Source organism: Oncorhynchus nerka, linkage group LG24, assembly GCF_034236695.1.
Source record: "Oncorhynchus nerka isolate Pitt River linkage group LG24, Oner_Uvic_2.0, whole genome shotgun sequence".
NCBI lineage: Eukaryota > Metazoa > Chordata > Actinopteri > Salmoniformes > Salmonidae > Oncorhynchus > Oncorhynchus nerka.
In genome coordinates this window covers 31,620,937-31,641,957 of record NC_088419.1, presented here as the reverse complement: position 1 = coordinate 31,641,957, position 21,021 = coordinate 31,620,937, and the positions used below count along the sequence as shown (strand labels likewise).

At 42.5% G+C, this 21,021-nt stretch overlaps 1 protein-coding gene across 1 annotated transcript in view; it reads right to left on the bottom strand.

The window, feature by feature from the left end:
• Positions 1 to 21,021, bottom strand: part of LOC115107856 (potassium voltage-gated channel subfamily H member 5-like) — a 90,339-nt gene that overhangs the window by 18,860 nt on the left and 50,458 nt on the right. The window contains exons 8-10 of the mRNA XM_065008487.1: positions 19,713 to 19,912; positions 2,627 to 2,879; positions 766 to 962 (exon numbers count right to left, since the gene is read on the bottom strand). Coding sequence (XP_064864559.1) covers positions 766 to 962; positions 2,627 to 2,879; positions 19,713 to 19,912 — 650 coding nt within the window. The remainder of the gene's footprint in view (positions 1 to 765; positions 963 to 2,626; positions 2,880 to 19,712; positions 19,913 to 21,021) is intronic.

Sequence of the window (21,021 nt, the reverse complement as noted above, 5' to 3'; positions counted from 1 at the left end):
TCTCCTTTTTCTAGTCCTCCCGGTTTTGACCCTTGCCTGTTTCTGGACTCTGTACCCGGATGCCTAACCATTCTGCCTGCCTTGACCACGAGCCTGTCTGCCACTCTGTACCTCCTGGACTCTGATCTGGTTTTGACCTTTTGCCTGTCCACGACCATTCTCTTGCCTACTCCTTTTGGATTAATACACATTGTAAGACTCCAACCATCTGCCTCCTGTGTCTGCATCTGGGTCTCACCATGTGTCATGATAATATCACTGTTTCAGTAATCGAAATGCAATCTATGCATATATACACCAAAAATATATACTAAGAATAACACAGCAGTAGATATATTACAGTGAGCTATGTCGAGAATCCAGTGTATAAATAAGCAGTGAAACAAAATGCAACATACAGTAGTAGATACAGTGCATACGGAAAGTATTCAGACACCTTGACTTTTTCCACATTTTGTTACTAGTTCAGCCAAAGTCACTCAAACTTCATAATGTGGTTAAGTTTTTTTTAAACAGTTTTGATTTTCTCATAACAGTGTTCTGTAAGGGAGAGAAATTAAACAATGAAGCGCATTCATGCTCCCTCCCCCCCAACACACACACCCTTACACACACACATAAATATGAAATTATCAACTGAACCTGCCCCAAAAACTCTAAATGTGCAGAAGCGGAATTGCAATATAGAACGTTCTACCAGCTGAGATAGGAATCGGGTGTGCTGCTGTCTTGTCTGTTGTGTTAATGAATGTGCATATTCCTTACCCGTTTGCGCAAATTGCAGGTGAGAATTAGGTTGCGGGAGAATGTGTTGGCAAAAGCCGTGTAGAACTCCAACACCTTCAGCAGAGCATCTCTCCGAATTACGTGCAAGTCGCAGTAGGTGAGAGCCCGAACATTGGCACAAGCATGTGCCAGATTGGCTTCCTTCCAGAAGACATCCCCAAACACATCTCCCTTACCTGGGGAACAGGAAAAGTAGCATTACTTTGGAAAAAAACACCCCAAAACAATTTGTTACTAGTTAGGTTTCCCTGCAATTGGTGACAGATTTTTATGAGAATAATCTAAAATTGGCATAAATAAAATATGCAAATTCTCCCACTAGTGGTGTGTTTCCATCAAACTGACTTTTTGCTGATTAAAAACCAGTACCTGATGATGTAATGCACACAAATGTCAAAATCTAATGTTCAATGTGTAATATCGTCACAAAAACTGTCGCATTAATTAGCAAATGTGCCTACTCTGACAAATGATCTGTTTGCATTTATAAAATGAGTTGGTTAGTGTCATCAACAAAGTAACTTAAGGAAAAGTGTTGCTTTGCCACCCTCTCCAGCCTTTCAAACTTAAAGGCCTGGTGCAGTCAAACACGTTAATAGACCAATAAGAAACAGCGTTCCAAACCTCTCTGGCAATAACATTTTGTTTTCAGTTTTCTCCTCCCTGCTCAGGCCACTCTAAGAGCAAAATTTTTGCTTGAGAAATGGTTCTTTGCTCAGAAGCTATTTTTGTTTCTACTTAATTGTTACCCATAAATTATTTGATATTGAGATAAAAACAGCGGCATTGGGACTTTAAGCACAATGACAGAGCAAAGCGATTGTTGTGTGTGTAGTTATTCCACAATTCAAAATCTAGAAAGAACTTGGTAGAGGGAACACTTCAGGGAGTTTTAAAGGTAACTCATGCAAGGAAGATTCCCTGCTGTTCTATGGTTATTGTGTTGATTTTCAAAAAAATCGAATTCATAGGCAGTGTTTAAAAAGCTGTTCGCCGGCATAAAACACAACATTTAAAAAACAATCTGGTTACTTTGATTAATCCATCAGTGACAAGCAAATACATCTACAGACAGACAGCAACAATACAGTACACAGTCGGCTCGAGTGGACTAATCACCGTAATCAGTGGCTTTTTAACCGATTGTGTTCAAAGCCAGCGAACATTGGGGCAGTTCACCAAAATTACACATTGGTTTCCTTACCCTGTAAGCAGTCTATGGACAAGGTATGACAGCAGGTATAGCAGCATTTTCTAGTTTCATGTCCAAATTATCCTAAAGTATGTCAAATTGATTGTGTAGCTCAATGAAGTTACTTATTTTCATCTGGACAATGTGTGCCACAAATTGTAAAACGTTAGCGTTTGGAACAGTGGCCAGATTGGCGTACCTCGCATGAGCTACAGTTAAACACGCTGAAGTGTTCCCCCTTACCTTACGTATTCATAACTGATGTGTATTTTGTATTCTGCAGAGATTATTCGAAAAATAGACCTTTGTCTCAACATGACTCCCTGTCAAAATAAAGAAATACATATATTTTTTTTATAACACATAGCTCTCTCTCATACCTTGTCAATAGACAGCTTACAGGGTAAGGACATTTGGGTGAACTATCCCTTTAAAAACTGCTGAACTTTGCCTTGAGAGCATAGTATAACTGTCCTTCCCTATAATAACAAAAATCAATCTATTGCTTCAAAATGTCAATTTCATAGATTGTCATTCAATGAACAGCACTATCAGGGTATTGTAAGACAAACATACGGGCCCCTCTCAGTTTAATCCTTAATTGATTCAGAATTAATCAGGGGTGCCACAGATCCCAGCGGTGCTTACCTAGAATGGCGATGACCTCGTCGTCCTGAATAACTTCCAATGACCCGGATACTACAAAGCAAAGGGTGTCCACACTTTCGCCAGCGTGGAATATGAGGTCCCCTGGGGCGCAGTGTGTGGTTTGGAACTCAACCGCTAGAGAGCGCAAGCAGCCATCACTGGCTAGTCGAAATGCTGGGTGCTCATTGAACACCTGTCTATTAAGGTGGACACAGATGTCTGCTCGCATATCTTTGGGACAGATTGACAGGACCTAAAAGGGAGGGTACAAGAGCACAATTTGGTCACATTAACACTGGGATAGTGTTAAAAACAAGTTACAGAGCATCTTCAACAAGAGCAAGCTCAAAAATGATAAATAAGCTATAAGTCAGGGGTGTCTAATTTATATTGCTCCAGGGGCCGCATTAGTGGCTTGCCACCAAACTGTAAAAACAAATACTCCTGTGTCTATTATTTTGGGGATTTTCAATGCTCCCTGACTGTTTAGATTTTTTAGGGCTTGTTAGAGGCTGAGACACAGTGAATAGATATACTGTATGATTCCCTGATATTACACACTGAAGCCTGTACATTTTACTATGTTGGTGGGAATCACCTTGGCGTGTTCCATATTACCAAACCCGTCTTGAAAAGAAAACAGTTCAATTCAAGCAAGTTTATAGAACAGTGACTGGTGTAACTGTAATTGACTTTAAATGTACCTTTCGTATTGAGCCGGCATTTGCAGAATTTATCATGAATGCGATCACTGCAAACGCGGGAACATTGCCTTTAAAAGCTGCATTGTTGACAACTTTATAGACTGAATCCCAGCCTATGTTTTTTTAAAATTATTCAATAGAATCCCAGTGTCCTCATGTTGTAAAACCTATATTTACAGTTATTGATAGTAAAGTTGCAGGAAAGTAGCGCCCCAAAATTAATTTGTTACAGACCTGGGTTCAATTACTACAATATTTGAAATAATAAAAAATACCTCAGCTGTGTTTGATTGAGATTGCCTAGACCAGGGGTAAGCAACAGGTGGGAATTCAGCAATAAAACTTTTTGGGGGAAGTCTGTTCCCAAGTATTGCCACAAATAAAAAAAGAGACATTTGATTCTAGCTCTGAGTCTCTACTGTTATCCAATGTAAAAAAAAAAAAACATTTCAAATTTTGCAACATAGGACTGAATCCAGGTGGTGGGTCACACATCTTAGGTAATTGAGAATTTTCTTAAATGGAGGCCACAGATACTCAAATCTAAGATCATTTTAATAGCCTTCTTAGTTTTTATTGATCTGTACAATATATGAAATAATTTTTCTTAGTTTCCAGCATTCAAAATAATAGATTGATCTCTTTAAATCAGCAAAACATGTCACTACAACTTTACTTATCACGACTGGACAATTTGCCTGCCCTAAGTACTATAAACAATGTATAAACATTAAGTGGCAATATGTTACTTTTTGGCAACCTGACCAAATTTTCATAGAATTGTGAGTTATAGATCTATCATTCTCATTGAAAGCAAGTCTAAAAAGCAGTAGATCTGTTCTATGTGCGCTACTTCTATGCTTTCGGTTCTTAAGTTTTTAGTTTATTTTGTCACATAAACTGAAATTAGGCAAACTATTCGAGTTTTAGCAACCAGGAAATGGCAGAGCGATTTTTGCACATAGCAACTTTAATATATGACATGACATTTCACATTTATTGTTTTGCAGTGTATAAACAGTTCAATATTTTCATTAATAAACAGTTCAATATAAAAAAAAAACACGTATGATGGGTAACTAAACTACTTTTTTCAGGACCCTGTTTTCAAAGATAATTCGGAAAAAATCAAATAACTTCACAGATCGTCATTGTAAAGGGTTGAAACACTGTTTCCCATGGTTGTTCAATGAACCATAAACAATTAATGAACATGCACCTGTGGAACGGTCGTTAAGACACTAACAGCTTACAGACGGTAGGCAATTAAGGTCACAGTTATGAAAACTTAGGACACTAAAGAGGCCTTTCTACTAACTCTGAAAAACACCAAAAGAAAGATGCCCAGGGTCCCTGCTCATCAGCATGAATGTGCCTAAGGCATGCTGCAAGAAGGCATGAGGACTGCAGATGTGGCCAGGGCAATAAATTGCAATGTCCGTACTGTGAGACGCCTAAGACAGCGCTACAGGGAGACAGGACGGACAGCTGATCATCCTCGCTGTGGCAGACCATTTGTAACAACACCTGCACAGGATCAGTACATCCGAACATCACACCTGCGGGACAGATACAGGATGGCAGCCTATTGCCTGTCTGCAATAGGCTGAGAGAGGCTGGACTGAGGGCTTGTAGGCCTGTTGTAAGGCAGGTCCTCACCAGACATCACCGGCAACAACATTGCCTATGGGCACAAACCCACCGTCGCTGGACCAGACAGGACTGGCAAAAAAGTGCTCTTCACTGACGAGTAGCGGTTTTGTCTCACCAGGGGTGATGGTCAGATTCACATTTATCATTGAAGGAATGAGCGTTACACCGAGGCCTGTACTCTGGAGCGGGATCGATTTGGAGGTGGAGGGTCCGTCATGGTCTGGGGTGGTGTGTCACAGCATCATCGTACTGAGCTTGTTGTCATTGTAGGCAAACTCAACGCTGTGCGTTACAGGGAAGACATCCTCCTCCGTCATGTGGTACCCTTCCTGCAGGCTCATCCTGACATGACCCTCCAGCATGACAATGCCACCAGCCATACTGCTCGTTCTGTGTGTGATTTCCTGCAAGACAGGAATGTCAGTGTTCTACCATGATCAGTGAAAAGCCTGGATCTCATTCCCATTGAGCACGACTGGGACCTGTTGGATCGGAGGGTGAGGGCTAGGGCTATTCCCCCCAGAAATGTCCAGGAACTTGCATGTGCCTTGGTGGAAGAGTGGGGTAACATCTCACAGCAAGAACTGGAAAATCTGGTGCAGTCCACGAAGAGGAGATGCACTGCAGTACTTAATGCAGCTGGTGGCCACACCAGATACTGACTGTTACTTTTGATTTTGATCCCCCCTTTGTTCAGGGACACATTATTCCATTTCTCTTAGTCACATGTCTGTGGAACTTGTTCAGTTTATGTCTCAGTTGTTGAATCTTGTAATACAAGAATTATACAAGAATCTTGACATACAAATATTTACACATGTTAAGCTTGCTAAAAAATAAGCATAGTTGACAGTAAGAGGACGTTTTTTTTGCTGAGTTTATTTATAATTTGAAAGTATTTTTCATGGTTGTAAAGGCGAGGGATGCAAATGCCACAGCAATTCAAGAACATCCCATTTATTTCTGGAATTATTCCTAAAGTTTGGAAAGCAGGACATGTATTTCCTCGGCACAAGGGCGGGAACCCTATTGACCTAAACATCTACCGCCCTATATCAAAGCTTTCATGTTTGACAAAAATATTAGAAGCATTGATACTCTCAACTTCTCTCCTTCATATTTTTTTGTTACCCACTTTTCTCCCCAATTGCTCTATATCCAATTGGTAGTTACAGTCTTGTCCCATCATAAACAACTTCCAATAGGACTCGGGAGAGGCGAAAGTTGAGAGACAGGCGTCCTCCGAAACACGACCCTACCAAGCCGCACTGCTTCTTGACACACTGCTCGCTTAACCCGGAAGCCAGTCGCACCAATGTGTTGGAGGAAACAGCATACAACTGGCGACCGAAGTCAGCGTGCATGAGCCCGGCCCGCCACAAGGAGTCACTAGAGTGTGTTGGGACAAGGACATCCCGGCTGGCCAAACCCTCCCCTCACCCGGACGACGCTGGGCCAATTGTGTGTCACCTCATTGGCCTCTCGGTCGCGGCCGGCTGTGACACAACTTTTCTCCTTCTTAACCAGGAAGTGTATCTTAAATACAGCCTTATTCTAAAATTGATTAAATAAAACGAATTCCTCATAAATCTACACACAATACCTCATAATGACAAAGCAAAAACAGGGTTTTAGATTAAAAATGTATTAAAAATAGAAGACCCTTTGCTATGAGACTCGAAATTGAGCTCAGGTGCATCCTGTTTCCATTGATCATCCTTGAGATGTTTCTACAACTTGATTGGAGTCCACCTGTGGTAAATTAAATTGATTGGACATTATTTGAAAAGGCACCCACCTGTCTATATTAGGTCCCACAGTTGACAGTGCATTTCAGAGAAAAAACCAAGCCATGAGGTCGAAGGAATTGCCCGTAGAGCTCCGAGACAGGATTTGCATCCAGGCACAGATCTGGGGAAGTGTACCAAAACATTTCTGCAACATTGAATGTCCCCAAGAACACAGTGGCCTCCATTATTCTTAAATGGAAGAAGTTTGGAACCACCAAGACTCTTCCTAGATCTGGCCGCCTGGCCAAACTGAGCAATCGGGGGATTAGGGCCTTGGTCAGGGAGGTGACCAAGAATTTGATGGTAACTCTGACAGAGCTCCAGAGTTCCTCTGTCGCCATGGGATAACCTTCCAGAAGGACAACCATCTCTGCAGCACTCCACCAATCAGGCCTTTATGGTAGAGTGGCCAGACGGAAGCCCCTCCTTAGTAAAACACATGACAGCCCGCTTGGAGTTTGCCAAAAGGAACCTAAAGATTGGGCAAAGGTTCACTTTCCAACAGGACAACGACCCTAAGCACACAGCCAAAACAACGCAGGAGTGGCTTCGGGACCCGATCGAACATCTTTGGAGAGACCTGAAAATAGCTGTGCTGCGATGCTCCCCATCCAAAAAAACTCCCCAAATACAGGTGTGCCAAGTTTGTAACATCATACCCAAGAAGACTCAAGGCTGTAATTGCTGTCCAAGGTGCTTCAAAAAGTGCTCAGTAAAGAGTCTGAATACCTGTGTAAATGTGATGTTTCAATTTTTTTTAATACATTTTGCCAACATTTCTAAAAACCTGTTTTTGCTTCGTCATTATGGGCTATTGTGAGGGGAAATAAACAATTTAATCCATTTTAGAATAAGGCTGTAACGTAACAAAATGTGAAAAAGTGAAGGGGCCTGAATACTTTCCGAATGCACTGTAAATACCTTGTAATTGGATCGTTGACAAGTTGTCATTTAAAACACATGTATATGAGCTAACAAAGACACTGAGAATCAAACTGGTTTTCTACTGCAGAAATAAGTTGTGCCTTTCGCTTGATAGTAGAAAACAATTTGTTCAGTCAAATTTTTTGTCAGCCCTAGACTATGACAACATAATCTATATGAACGCCGCTGCCACTTCCTTAAACTATTGGATACTGTTTATTATAGTGCACTCCTCTTTATTACATGTGACCGATTTTGCACATACAGCTGAAGTCAGAAGTTTATATACACTTAGGTTGGAGTCATTAAAACTCGTTTTTCAACCACTCCACAAATTTCTTGTTAACAAACTATAGTTTTGGCAAGTCGGTTAGGACAGCTACTTTGTGCATGACACAAGTAATTTCTCCAACAATTGTTTACAGACAAATTATTTCACTTATAGTTCACTGTCACAATTCCAGTGGGTCAGAAGTTTGCATACACTAAGTTGACTGTGCCTTTCAACAGCTTGGTAAATTCCAGAAAATTATGTTATGGCGTTAGAAGCTTCTGATAGGCTAATTGAAATCATTTGATTCAATTTGAGGTGTACCTGTGGATGTATTTCAAGGCCTACCTTCAAACTCAGTGCCTCTTTGCTTGACATCATGGGAAAATCAAAAGAAATCAGCCAAGACCTCAGAAAACAATTGTAGACCTCCACAAGTCTGGTTCATCCTTGGGAGCAATTTCTAAATGCCTGAAAGTACCACGTTCACCTGTATAAACAATAGTACGCAAGTATAAACACCATGGGACCACGCAGCCGTTATACCGCTCAGGAAGTAGATGCTTTCTGTCTCCAAAAGATGAACATACTTTTGTGAGAAAAGTGCAAATCAATCCCAGAACAACAGCAAAGGACCTTGTGAAGATGATGGAGGAAACCGGTAGAAAAATATCTATATCCACAGTAAAGCGAGTCCTATATCGACATAACCTGAAAGGCCGCTCAGCAAGGAAGAAGCCACTGCTCCAAAACCGCCATAAAAAAATCCAGACTACGGTTTGCAACTGCACATGGGGACAAAGATCGTACATTTTGGAGAAATGCCCTCTGGTCTGATGAAACAAAAATAGAACTGTTTGGCCATAATGACCATCGTTATGTTTGGAGGAAAAAGGGGGAGGCTTGCAAGCCGAAGAACACCATCCCAACCGCGAAGCACGGAGGCGGCAGCATCATGTTGTGGGGGTGCTTTGCAGCAGGAGGGACTGGTGCACCTCACAAAATAGATTGCATCATGAGGCAGGAAAATTGTGTGGATATATTGAATCAACATCTCAAGACATCAGTCAAGAAGTTAAAGCTTGGTCGCAAATGGGTCTTCCAAATGGACAATGACCCCAGGCATACTTCCAAAGTTGTGGCAAAATGGCTTAAGGACAACAAAGTCAAGGTATTGGAGTGACCATCACAAAGCCCTGACCTCAATCCTATAGAAAATTTGTGGGCAGAATTGAAAAAGTGTGTGCGAGCAAGGAGGCCTGCAAACCTGACTTACTTACACCAGCTCTGTCAGGAGGAATGGGCCAAAATTCAAACAACTTATTGTGGGAAACTTGTAGAAGGCTACCTGAAACGTTTGACCCAAGATGACCAATTTAATGGCAATGCTCCCAAATACTAATTGAATGTATGTAAACTTGTAACTTAATGAGAATGTGATGAAAGAAATATAAGCTAAAATAAATAATTCTCTCTACTATTATTCTGACAATTCACATCATTAAAATAAAAGTGGTGATCCTAACTGACCTAAGACAGGGGATTTTTACTCGGATTAAATGTCAGAAATGGTGAAAAACTGAGTTTAAATGTATTTGGCTAAGGTGTATGTAAACTTCCGACTTCAACTGTATCTCTGTGATCTGTATCAGAAAGTGGGCTGGCTCTCTCTCACAAATCATAGAACTTAACATTGGTTTATTTACAAAGTTCTCATGCTAAAACTGCCATATTACCTCACATCGCTCCTAACCTACAGAAGTTCAAAATACCTTAACTCGCTCACAGAAATGGCTAACTGTGGGGGGTGACATTCATCTTGTTGCCACTGATTTACAGGTAACTGACATAATAAAGGAAACACTCCAGTAAATGAGCGATACAAATTATATTTAAAGCAGTTGCTTCCACACAGGTGTGACTCCTGAGTTAATTAAGCAAATAACATCCTCTCATGCTTAAGGTAATTGTGACGAAGCTGACTCGGTAGCACTCGTCACGAATGCTCATTATTTAATTACTCTTACAACTTGTTTAGCGCATTCATGTTTCCCCATATCTAGTAATTCATTTATCCTAAATGTTCTGTATATACGGTTGTTCTTTTCCTCTTTTGCCAGCATCATGGCAAGGCTAATGTGTTGAGGAAATGTTTAGTCGAGTTGCATTGTGACGCATTTCAGTTTCATATTTAAATGCAGAGATCGACCATTTTGCAATTCACCCAGTGGATGCGATGTTCTGGTGCACATTTTTATTTTTTTAATTTTTTTATTTCACCTTTATTTAACCAGGTAGGCTAGTTGAGAACAAATTCTCATTTGCAACTGCGACCTGGCCAAGATAAAGCATAGCAGTGTGAACAGACAACACAGAGTTACACATGGAGTAAACAATTAACAAGTCAATAACACAGTAGAAAAAAAATGGGCAGTCTATATACAATGTGTGCAAAAGGCATGAGGAGGTAGGCGAATAATACAATTTTGCAGATTAACACTAGGGTGATAAATGATCAGATGGTCATGTACAGGTAGAGATATTGGTGTGCAAAAGAGCAGAAAAGTAAATAAATAAATAAAAAAAACAGTATAAAAACAGTATGGGAATGAGGTAGGTGAAAATGGGTGGGCTATTTACCAATAGACTATGTACAGCTGCAGCGATCGGTTAGCTGCTCGGATAGCTGATGTTTGAAGTTGGTGAGGGAGATAAAAGTCTCCAACTTCAGCGATTTTTGCAGTTCGTTCCAGTCACAGGCAGCAGAGTACTGGAACGAAAGGCGGCCAAATGAGGTGTTGGCTTTAGGGATGATCAGTGAGATACACCTGCTGGAGCGTGTGCTACGGATGGGTGTTGCCATCGTGACCAGTGAACTGAGATAAGGCGGAGCTTTACCTAGCATGGACTTGTAGATGACCTGTAGCCAGTGGGTCTGGCGACGAATATGTAGCGAGGGCCAGCCGACTAGAGCATACAAGTCGCAGTGGTGGGTGGTATAAGGTGCTTTGGTGACAAAACGGATGGCACTGTGATAGACTGCATCCAGTTTGCTGAGTAGAGTGTTGGAAGCCATTTTGTAGATGACATCGCCGAAATCGAGGATCGGTAGGATAGTCAGTTTTACTAGGGTAAGCTTGGCGGCGTGAGTGAAGGAGGCTTTGTTGCGGAATAGAAAGCCGACTCTTGATTTGATTTTCGATTGGAGATGTTTGATGTGAGTCTGGAAGGAGAGTTTGCAGTCTAGCCAGACACCTAGGTACTTATAGATGTCCACATATTCAAGGTCGGAACCATCCAGGGTGGTGATGCTAGTCGGGCATGCGGGTGCAGGCAGCGATCGGTTGAAAAGCATGCATTTGGTTTTACTCGCGTTTAAGAGCAGTTGGAGGCCACGGAAGGAGTGCTGTATGGCATTGAAGCTCGTTTGGAGGTTAGATAGCACAGTGTCCAATGACGGGCCGAAAGTATATAGAATGGTGTCGTCTGCGTAGAGGTGGATCAGGGAATCGCCCGCAGCAAGAGCAACATCATTGATATATACAGAGAAAAGAGTCGGCCCGAGAATTGAACCCTGTGGCACCCCATAGAGACTGCCAGAGGACCGGACAGCATGCCCTCCGATTTGACACACTGAACTCTGTCTGCAAAGTAATTGGTGAACCAGGCAAGGCAGTCATCCGAGAAACCGAGGCTATTGAGTCTGCCGATAAGAATATGGTGATTGACAGAGTCGAAAGCCTTGGCGAGGTCGATGAAGACGGCTGCACAGTACTGTCTTTTATCGATGGCGGTTATGATGTCGTTTAGTACCTTGAGCGTGGCTGAGGTGCACCCGTGACCGGCTCGGAAACCAGATTGCACAGCGGAGAAGGTACGGTGGGATTCGAGATGGTCAGTGACCTGTTTGTTGACTTGGCTTTCGAAGACCTTAGATAGGCAGGGCAGGATGGATATAGGTCTATAGCAGTTTGGGTCCAGGGTGTCTCCCCCTTTGAAGAGGGCGATGACTGCGGCAGCTTTCCAATCCTTGGGGATCTCAGACGATATGAAAGAGAGGTTGAACAGGCTGGTAATAGGGGTTGCGACAATGGCGGCAGATAGTTTCAGAAATAGAGGGTCCAGATTGTCAAGCCCAGCTGATTTGTACGGGTCTAGGTTTTGCAGCTCTTTCAGAACATCTGCTATCTGGATTTGGGTAAAGGAGAACCTGGAGAGGCTTGGGCGAGGAGCTGGGGGCGGAGCTGTTGGCCGAGGTTGGAGTAGCCAGGCGGAAGGCATGGCCAGCCGTTGAGAAGTGCTTATTGAAGCTTTCGATAATCGTGGATTTATCGGTGGAGACCGTGTTACCTAGCCTCAGTGCAGTGGGCAGCTGGGAGGAGGTGCTCTTGTTCTCCATGGACTTCACAGTGTCCCAGAACTTTTTGGAGTTGGAGCTACAGGATGCAAACTTCTGCCTGAAGAAGCTGGCCTTAGCTTTCCTTACTGACTGCGTGTATTGGTTCCTGACTTCCCTGAACAGTTGCATATCACGGGGGCTATTCGATGCTATTGCAGTCCGCCACAGGATGTTTTTGTGCTGGTCGAGGGCAGTCAGGTCTGGAGTGAACCAAGGGCTGTATCTGTTCTTGGTTCTGCATTTTTTGAACGGAGCATGCTTATCTAAAATGGTGAGGAAGTTACTTTTAAAGAATGACCAGGCATCCTCAACTGACGGGATGAGGTCAATGTCCTTCCAGGATACCCGGGCCAGGTCGATTAGAAAGGCCTGCTCACAGAAGTGTTTTAGGGAGCGTTTGACAGTGATGAGGGTGGTCGTTTGACTGCGGCTCCGTGGCGGATACAGGCAATGAGGCAGTGATCGCTGAGATCCTGGTTGAAGACAGCGGAGGTGTATTTGGAGGGCCAGTTGGTCAGGATGACGTCTATGAGGGTGCCCTTGTTTACAGAGTTAGGGTTGTACCTGGTGGGTTCCTTGATGATTTGAGTGAGATTGAGGGCATCTAGCTTACATTGTAGGACTGCCGGGGTGTTAAGCATATCCCAGTTTAGGTCACCTAACAGAACAAACTCTGAAGCTAGATGGGGGGCGATCAATTCACAAATGGTGTCCAGGGCACAGCTGGGAGCTGAGGGTGGTCGGTAGCAGGCGGCAACAGTGAGAGACTTATTTCTGGAGAGGGTAATTTTCAAAATTAGTACTTCGAACATGAACACTTGCTACACTGATGGGAAAGAAGTTTGTTTATTTCCATATTGTAATGTGTGCGTCGCAGGTGCGTGGCTCTGTAAGTAATACGTTTTGCCGTCTGTTGGCCTTCAGAACTATTGTTTTTGAAATGTGTATTCATTAATGTAAAGTATTCCCTCCTTGAGGATAAGCCAGGAATGTTTAAGATGTTTATTTAGACGGAATATATAAATGTGGGTACAATGTTACATGATTTAATATGTCATATTTGGGTAAAGAGCTCCATGGTTAATGATATGGTCCATAGGGAGGAGCCATAGGTATAAAGGTACCTGTTCAACCTGTGAGCAGGAGGGATGTTCTAGCTCTGGTATGTGAGCTGGGTGGGGAAGTTGTCCATAGCCTGGTATACCCTAACTTGATTTAGTTGGTTTGAAAGGGTAGGCCTGATTGAGGCTTAGCCTTTTGATTTATATTCAAACCTGCAGTTTAGTGTTTACTTTATTTTGTCAGTTACTTGTAGGTGAAACGGCCTTCAGGTTTTATGTGCCGCATACATGGAATGAATTTCAGGACACTGAGATCAGACTGTTTAGTACCTTTCAGTCATTTCAGGGCATTGGTGGGAGACATGTTCACAGAGTAGCGTATGTGTTTTTTGTCATTTACTTCTGATATCTTGATGGGCTGGGGAAACTGTAGGGGGAAACTGTTTGGTTGATTCCATTTCGTATTAATACTGTATTGTCACGATCGTTTAGAGATGGATTGGACCAAGATGCAGCATGGTATGTTTCCATCCTTTTATTTAGAAGAGAAACTTAAAGCACAAAATTAATAAAGAAAATAAATGAAACGTGAAGCTACATGCAGTGCAGAAAGCAACTACACACAAACATAGTCAAGATCCCACAAATCACAATGGGGAAAATGGCTACCTAAATATGATCCCCAATCAGAGACAACGACAAACAGCTGCCTCTGATTGGGAACCATACCTGGCCAACATAATCACCTAGAGGACCCACCCTAGTCACACCCCGACCTAACCAACATAGAGAATATAAAGCTCTCTATGGTCAGGGCGTGACATGTATGTATTTTTTATTTTTTTTATTCAAGGCTCATTTGTAAAGAGACTTGGGTATCAATATGACTCTCTGTTGAAATAAAGGTTAAATAAAGTCTGGTGAGTTAGCGGATAAGTCAGGTTGCTGCCAACCAAGTGGTTGTGAGTTCAAATCTAAGGTGAGGTTGAGGTCCCAAGTGTGCTCACTTTTTAATTGAACATGCACAATGTATGTCATGTTAACAGTGTAATGCAAACCAACACTTTCTAAAAAGGCTCCAGTAACCTAATGTTGTAGGAACTTACTGTTAACTTAACTTCAAAAAGACGTCACACAAACATTAGACAGTGATGTTCATTTAACCATTAGTCGCTGATGTTCATATGATGTCCTGTCAAAAACAAACATTCTTGGAACTTTCTTTCTCCAAATGTTCTTATATCCATTGTCCATTGTCCATTGTGTGCCATGCAAGAAATGTTTTTCCAGTGAAATTTTAAAAACACGAATGTGATGTTCCCGCAGTAACGTTACTTGTAGACCAAGTTGTAACCTGATTGGAATGTTCCCTAAAGGTTTGGGAGTTTGTCCAAGCCACTACTTAACCCTAACTAACATAACCGCAATAAACCATCCATTTGATTCATTATGACCATTGGCTGTGCCCCACAGTCCCTCGTCAATCCGTAAACTTAATGGAAGTGTACAATATCTACAACCGCTGTTCCATGCGGAATGAGACCATCAGCTGGACAGCACTTTATGTTAAATCAATACTGTCTGTTCTGTTTAATGTACACTCCTTCAGGGTGGCAATAAAGACGATGAATTAGGAAATCAGTCACATTCTGACTGGATTAATTATGTTTAATAATAAAATCATGACCCAAGAGTTGACCTTACCCTGCATTCAGACACGATAAAAGCGTTCCTGTCATGCTTATCAAAGCTGAACCAGCATTACCAACCATATACAGTAGACTTGGCTATCCGACTCCTGCTCCTATTGCCCAGCACAGTGAAATCAATGGCCAAAACGGCCATGGAAGTGATAGAACACTACTGCCTCCACTTATCCAAAGACATTAAACTTATTTTATGATCATGTTTTGTATTTCTGTTTTGCATTTCGTAGTTGTGAATATTTTGTAACTACAGGGCTCATCTGTAAGAGAGACCACGATCATGATGTTCGTAATAATAATGGTCAGAGCGTATGTTGAGTTCCACATATTTGAATGATTGTTCAAATTTAAGCAAACACAAAGCAAAATAAAGAATAAACGAACCGTGATGACAATGCAGTGCTAACCAGCAACTAAACATAAACAATACCCCATAAAAACAATACCCCATAAAAAATGTAACTTAAGTATGATCCCCAATTAGAGACAACGATTACCAGCTGCCTTTAATTGGGAATCATACACAAACGCCAACATAAAAAAATAAACCTAGAACCCCACATATAAATAATAAACTAGACTAAACACCCCTAGTCACGCCCTGACCTACTCTACCATAGAAAATACAGGCTTCCTATGGTCAGGACGTGACACTCCCTGTCAAAACAAAGGTAAACATAAAAAATAATGATTGATTGAATAGATGTAATATGGTCTTAGCTATCTAATAATATTTTTCCACTGTGGTGCGGAGCTAGAATCAAACATTATGTTTTCATGAAAAGCCTAGTTCCACATCATTCAAAATAAAGTCAAATCATACTTTATTTTTCACATGAGCCGAATACAACAAGTGTAGACCTTACCGTGAAATGCTTACTTACATGCCCTTAACCAATAGTGCAGTTCAAGAAGAGTTAAGAAAATATTTACCAAATAAACTAAAGTAAAAAATAATAAAAAGTAACACAATAAAATAACAACAACGTGGCTACATACAGGGGGAACTGGTACAGAGTCAGTGTTCAGGGATACAGGTAAGTTGAGGTAATTTGTACATATAGGTACAATCAGCGAGTAGCAGCAGTGTACAAAACAAATGGAGGTGGAAGGGGGGGGTGTGTCAATGTAAATTACCAGGCCATTTGATTAATTGTTCCACAGTCTTATGGCTTAGGGGTAGAAGCTGTTCAGGAGCCTTTTGGTCCAAGACTCGGTTCTCCGGTACCGCTTGCCGTGCGGTAGCAGAGAAAACAGTCTATGACTTGGGTGACTGGAGTCTCTAACAATTTTATGGGCTTTCCTCTGACACTGCCTACTATATAGGTCCTGGATTGCAGGAAGCTTGGCCCCAGTGATGTACTGGGCCGTACGCACTACCCTCTATAGCGCCTTACTGTCAGATGCCGAGCAGTTAACATACCAGGCGGTGATGCAACCGGCCAGTATGCTCTCGATGGTGCAGCTGTAGAACTTTTTGAAGATCTGGAGACCCATGCAAAGTCTCCTGAAGGGGAAAAGGTATAGTCGTGCTCTTCACAACTGTCTTTGTGTGTTTGGACCATGATAGTTCATTGGGGATGTGGACACGAAGGAACTTGAATCTCTCGACCCGCTCCTCTACAGCCCTGTCAATGTTAATGGGGCCTGTTCGGCCAGCCTTTTTCTGTAGTCCGCGAGCAGCTCCTTTGTCTTGCTCACATTGAGGGAGAGGTTGTTGTCATGCCACCACACTGCCAGTTCTCTGACCTCCTCCCTATTGGCTGTCTCATCATTGTCGATGATCAGGCCTACCACTTGTTGTGCCGTCAGCAAACCTAACGATGGTGTTGGAGTTGTGTTTGGCCACGCAGTCGTGGGTGAACAGGGAGTACAGGAGGGAACTAAGTACAAACCCTTGAGGGGCCCCAGTGTTGAGGATCAGCGTGGCAGACATGTTTTTGCCAACTCTTACCACCTGGGGACGGCCCGTCAGGAAATCCAGGATTCAGTTGCAGAGGGAGGTGTTTAGTCCCAGGGTCCTTAGCTTAGTGATGAGCTTCGTGGGCACTATGGTGTTGAACGCTGAGCTGTAGTCAATGAACAGCATTCTCACATAGGTGTTCCTTTTGTCCAGGTGGGAAAGGGTAGTGTGGAGTGCAATTGAGATTGTGTCATCTGTGGATCTGTTGGGTGGTATGCGAATTGGAGTGGGTCTAGGGTACCCGGGAGGATGCTGTTGATGTGAGCCATGACCAGCCTTTCAAAGCACTTCATGGCTACTGACGTGAGTGCTACAGGGTGGTAATCATTTAGGCAGATTACCTTCACTTCCTTTGGCACAGGGACTATGGTGGTCTGCTTGAAACATGTTGGTATTACAGACTCTGTCAGGGAGAGGTTGAAAATGTCAGTGAAGACACTTGCCAGTTGGTCCGTGCATGCTTTGAGTACACATCCTGGTAATCTGTTTGGCCCTGTGGCTTTGTGAATGTTGACCTGTTTAAAGGTCTAGCTCACATCGGCTACCGAGAGCGTTATCACACAGTCATCCATAACAGCTGGTGCTCTCGTGCATGCTTCAGTGTTGCTTGCTTCGAAGCGAGCATAAAAGGCAATTAGTTCATCTGGTAGGCTCACATCACTAGGCAGCTTGCGTCTGGGTTTCCCTTTGTAGTCCGTAATAGTTTTCAAGACCTGCCACATCCGACTAGCATCAGAACCGGTGTAGTAGGATTCAATCTTAATCCTGTATTGACACTTTGCTTGTTTGATGGTTCGTCTGAGGGCATAGCGGGATTTCTTACAAGCATCCAAATTAGCTCCTTGAAAGCAGCAGCTCTAGCCTTTAACTCGATGCTGATGTTGCCTGTAATCCATGGCTTCTGGTTGGGATATGTGCAGACGACGTCGTCGATGCACTTATTAATGAAGCCGATGACTAAAGTGGTATACTCCTCAATGCCATTGGATGAATCCCGGAAAATATTCAAGTCTGTGCTAGCAAAGCAGTCCTGTAGCGTAGCATCCGCGCCATCTGACCACTTCCGTATTGAGCGAGTCACTAGTACTTCCTCCTTTAGTTTTGATGTAAGCAGGAATCAGGAGGATATAATTATGGTCAGATTTGCCAAATGGAGGGCGGTGGAGAGCTTTGTATGCATCTCTGTCTGTGGAGTAAAAGTGGTCTAGAGTTTTTTTTTTACTCTGGTTGCACTTGTGAGATGCTGGTACAAATTTGGTAAAACTGATTTCATTTTGCCTGCATTAAAGTCCCCGGGCACTTAGGAACGCCGCTTCTGGACAAGCATTTTCTTGTTTGCTTATGGCATTATAGAGTTGGTTGAGTGCGGTCTTCGTGCCCGCATCGGTCTGTGGTGGTAAATAGATGGCTACGAATAATATAGATTAAAACTCTCTTGGTAGATAGTGTGGTCCACAGCTTATCGTAAGGTACAGGCGAGCATTGCGCACCAACTGTTATTGACAAATAGACCCCCAACTCTCGTCTTACCAGATGTAGCTTCTTCTCTGTTCTGCCGGTGCATGGAAAATCCCGCCAGTTCTATATTATCCGTGTCGTCATTCAGCCACAACTCGGTGAAATATAAGATATTACAGTTTTTAATGTCCCACTGGTAGGATAATCGTAGGTCATCAATTTTATTTTCCAATGATTGCACGTTAGCAAGTAGAACGGATGGCAGTGGGAGTTTACTCGCTCGCCTACGGATTCTCAGAAGACAGCTCGACCTGCGCCCCCTTTTCCTCCGTCTTTTCTTCATGCAAATGACGGGTATTTGGGCCTGTTCCCGGGAAAGCAGTATATCCTTCTCGTTAGAGGAAAAAGCTTATTCCAGTTCGTGTTGAGTAATCACTGTTCTGATGGCCAGAATGTATTTTCTGTCATAAGAGACGGTAGCAGCAACATTATGTACCAAATAAGTAAAAAAACAAGTCACAAATAACGCAAAACAAATTACACAGTTGGTTAGGAGCATGTAAAACGTCAGCCATCCTCTTCGACGCCATCTTACTTGTATGTAAAAGCAACCAGTACATATACAAGCTCAGACTGGTATTCAAAGGCTGCGTTTAGACAGGCAGCCACAATTCTGAAATTTTCTCCACTAATTTGTCTTTTGACCAACCACATTCCCAAGACTGCTCTAATTTCCCCACTACAAAATCTACACCTTGAGCAGGAATGAGATGGGCAGTGTTCAGCCATAGTCTTTGCATATTACTTTCACAGTGGAGACCGCCCTCGATGAGCCTTAAGGTAAAGTTTGTGAAATTCCATAACCATTTGCAGAGGAAAACCATGCACCAGCATAATTTTTCCCAAGACTGCTCCAACAATTATTTAGTTCCTTCCCATTCCTTGTCCCATTCCTTGTAAAGGAAACACCAAAAAAGGAACAACAAATGAGGCTGTGAGTCCCATTAAGATGCCACCAATGTGCCAGTTTCAATATTGGTATCACAGTGGAAAACTCAGATTCTCTACTGTCACAAACTAAATCTCTCTACACAAGACCCTGAAACAGAGACAGGAGATCTAGGACTGAAAGAGCAATATGGTTTCTGGCCACTTACCCTATCTGTGTCAATGCCCTTGGACATGGCCCAAGTAGAGACGATGTAATCCATGACCCTCTCGCTCAATCCCTTTGGCACCTGGTAAAGTTTGAGAAAGTCACGCACATTGTTGAGCATCTCGTGGTAGCGGTTAGTGTTGGTGTACATCTGCTGGAAGATGGTGGTGACGTTCCCAAAAATGGTGGCATACAGTAGGGCTGGAACACAAATAGGCAGAGGGAGGGGTTATTAGCAACATGCATTGCAAGAATGGGGTGGTGTGTGCTTGAGTGTTCCAATGCTAACAGGAGTGCTGCTTACATAGGTGGTAGTGAAGCCATTTGTAGTATATATAAACATGTCAGCACATTAAGTAATCATGGGTTATGGCACTTAGCTCAGTCATTACTGTAAGAGGAAGACTAGCCTATAAATAAATACATTTACTTTGGTTTTGGGATCATAATTTGTCTGTAAGGGCTGGAGTTGGCTGGAGTTGGCCTAGCTCAGGCCTAAACTCATCGGCCACTAAAGGCCAGGCTTTAGTTTTTAGGCTCAATCAAAACTCTACTCCACTTTTGATTGTCTAATTGAATGTAAAAGGATCCAGTACATACAGGGATACAAGCTCAGACTGGTATTCAAAGGCTGCGTTTAGACAGGCAGCAAAAATTCCAATATTTTTTCCACTAATTGGCCTTTTGACCAACCACATCAACCACTTTTTGACCAACCACACCAACCACTTTTTCAAAGCTGATCAGATTGGTCATAAGATCCATTAGTGAAAAATATCAGAATTGGGTTGCCTGTCTATACGCAGCCAAACAAACCGTAACAACTGACATCGAACTGCACTTGACTTTTAAAGGCAATTTCCCTGACATTTGTGGAGATACGATTGTAGGTAAATAGAGGATGGCTCAAGCATCAATTACTTTTAAAAATCAGGTGCAGTGTGGTTTCGCGTATTGCGGTTCGTTTGAATCCCGACTTAATGTATTCCTCCCACAGCCAAAATGACTAGCTTTGTTTCATGTCTGCCTGTAAAAATGTTTTAGTTAACCTTTATTTAACTAGGCCAGTCAGTTAAGAACAAATTCTTATTTACAATGATCCCCTGATCCCTGAAACCTTCCCACAACGTTCATGGAATGGTGCGGGATAGTTGTTTGGCTCTGAAACATTCTCAGCACATGTAAGGAACATGATGAAAACATACTTCTCTTGGTATTTTATTACTTTAACAGAACGTTTCCTAAAAGTTCAAGCATGCTTACCTTTCAATTACATTTTTGGTAAAGTTCCAGGAACATTCTACAAGTCA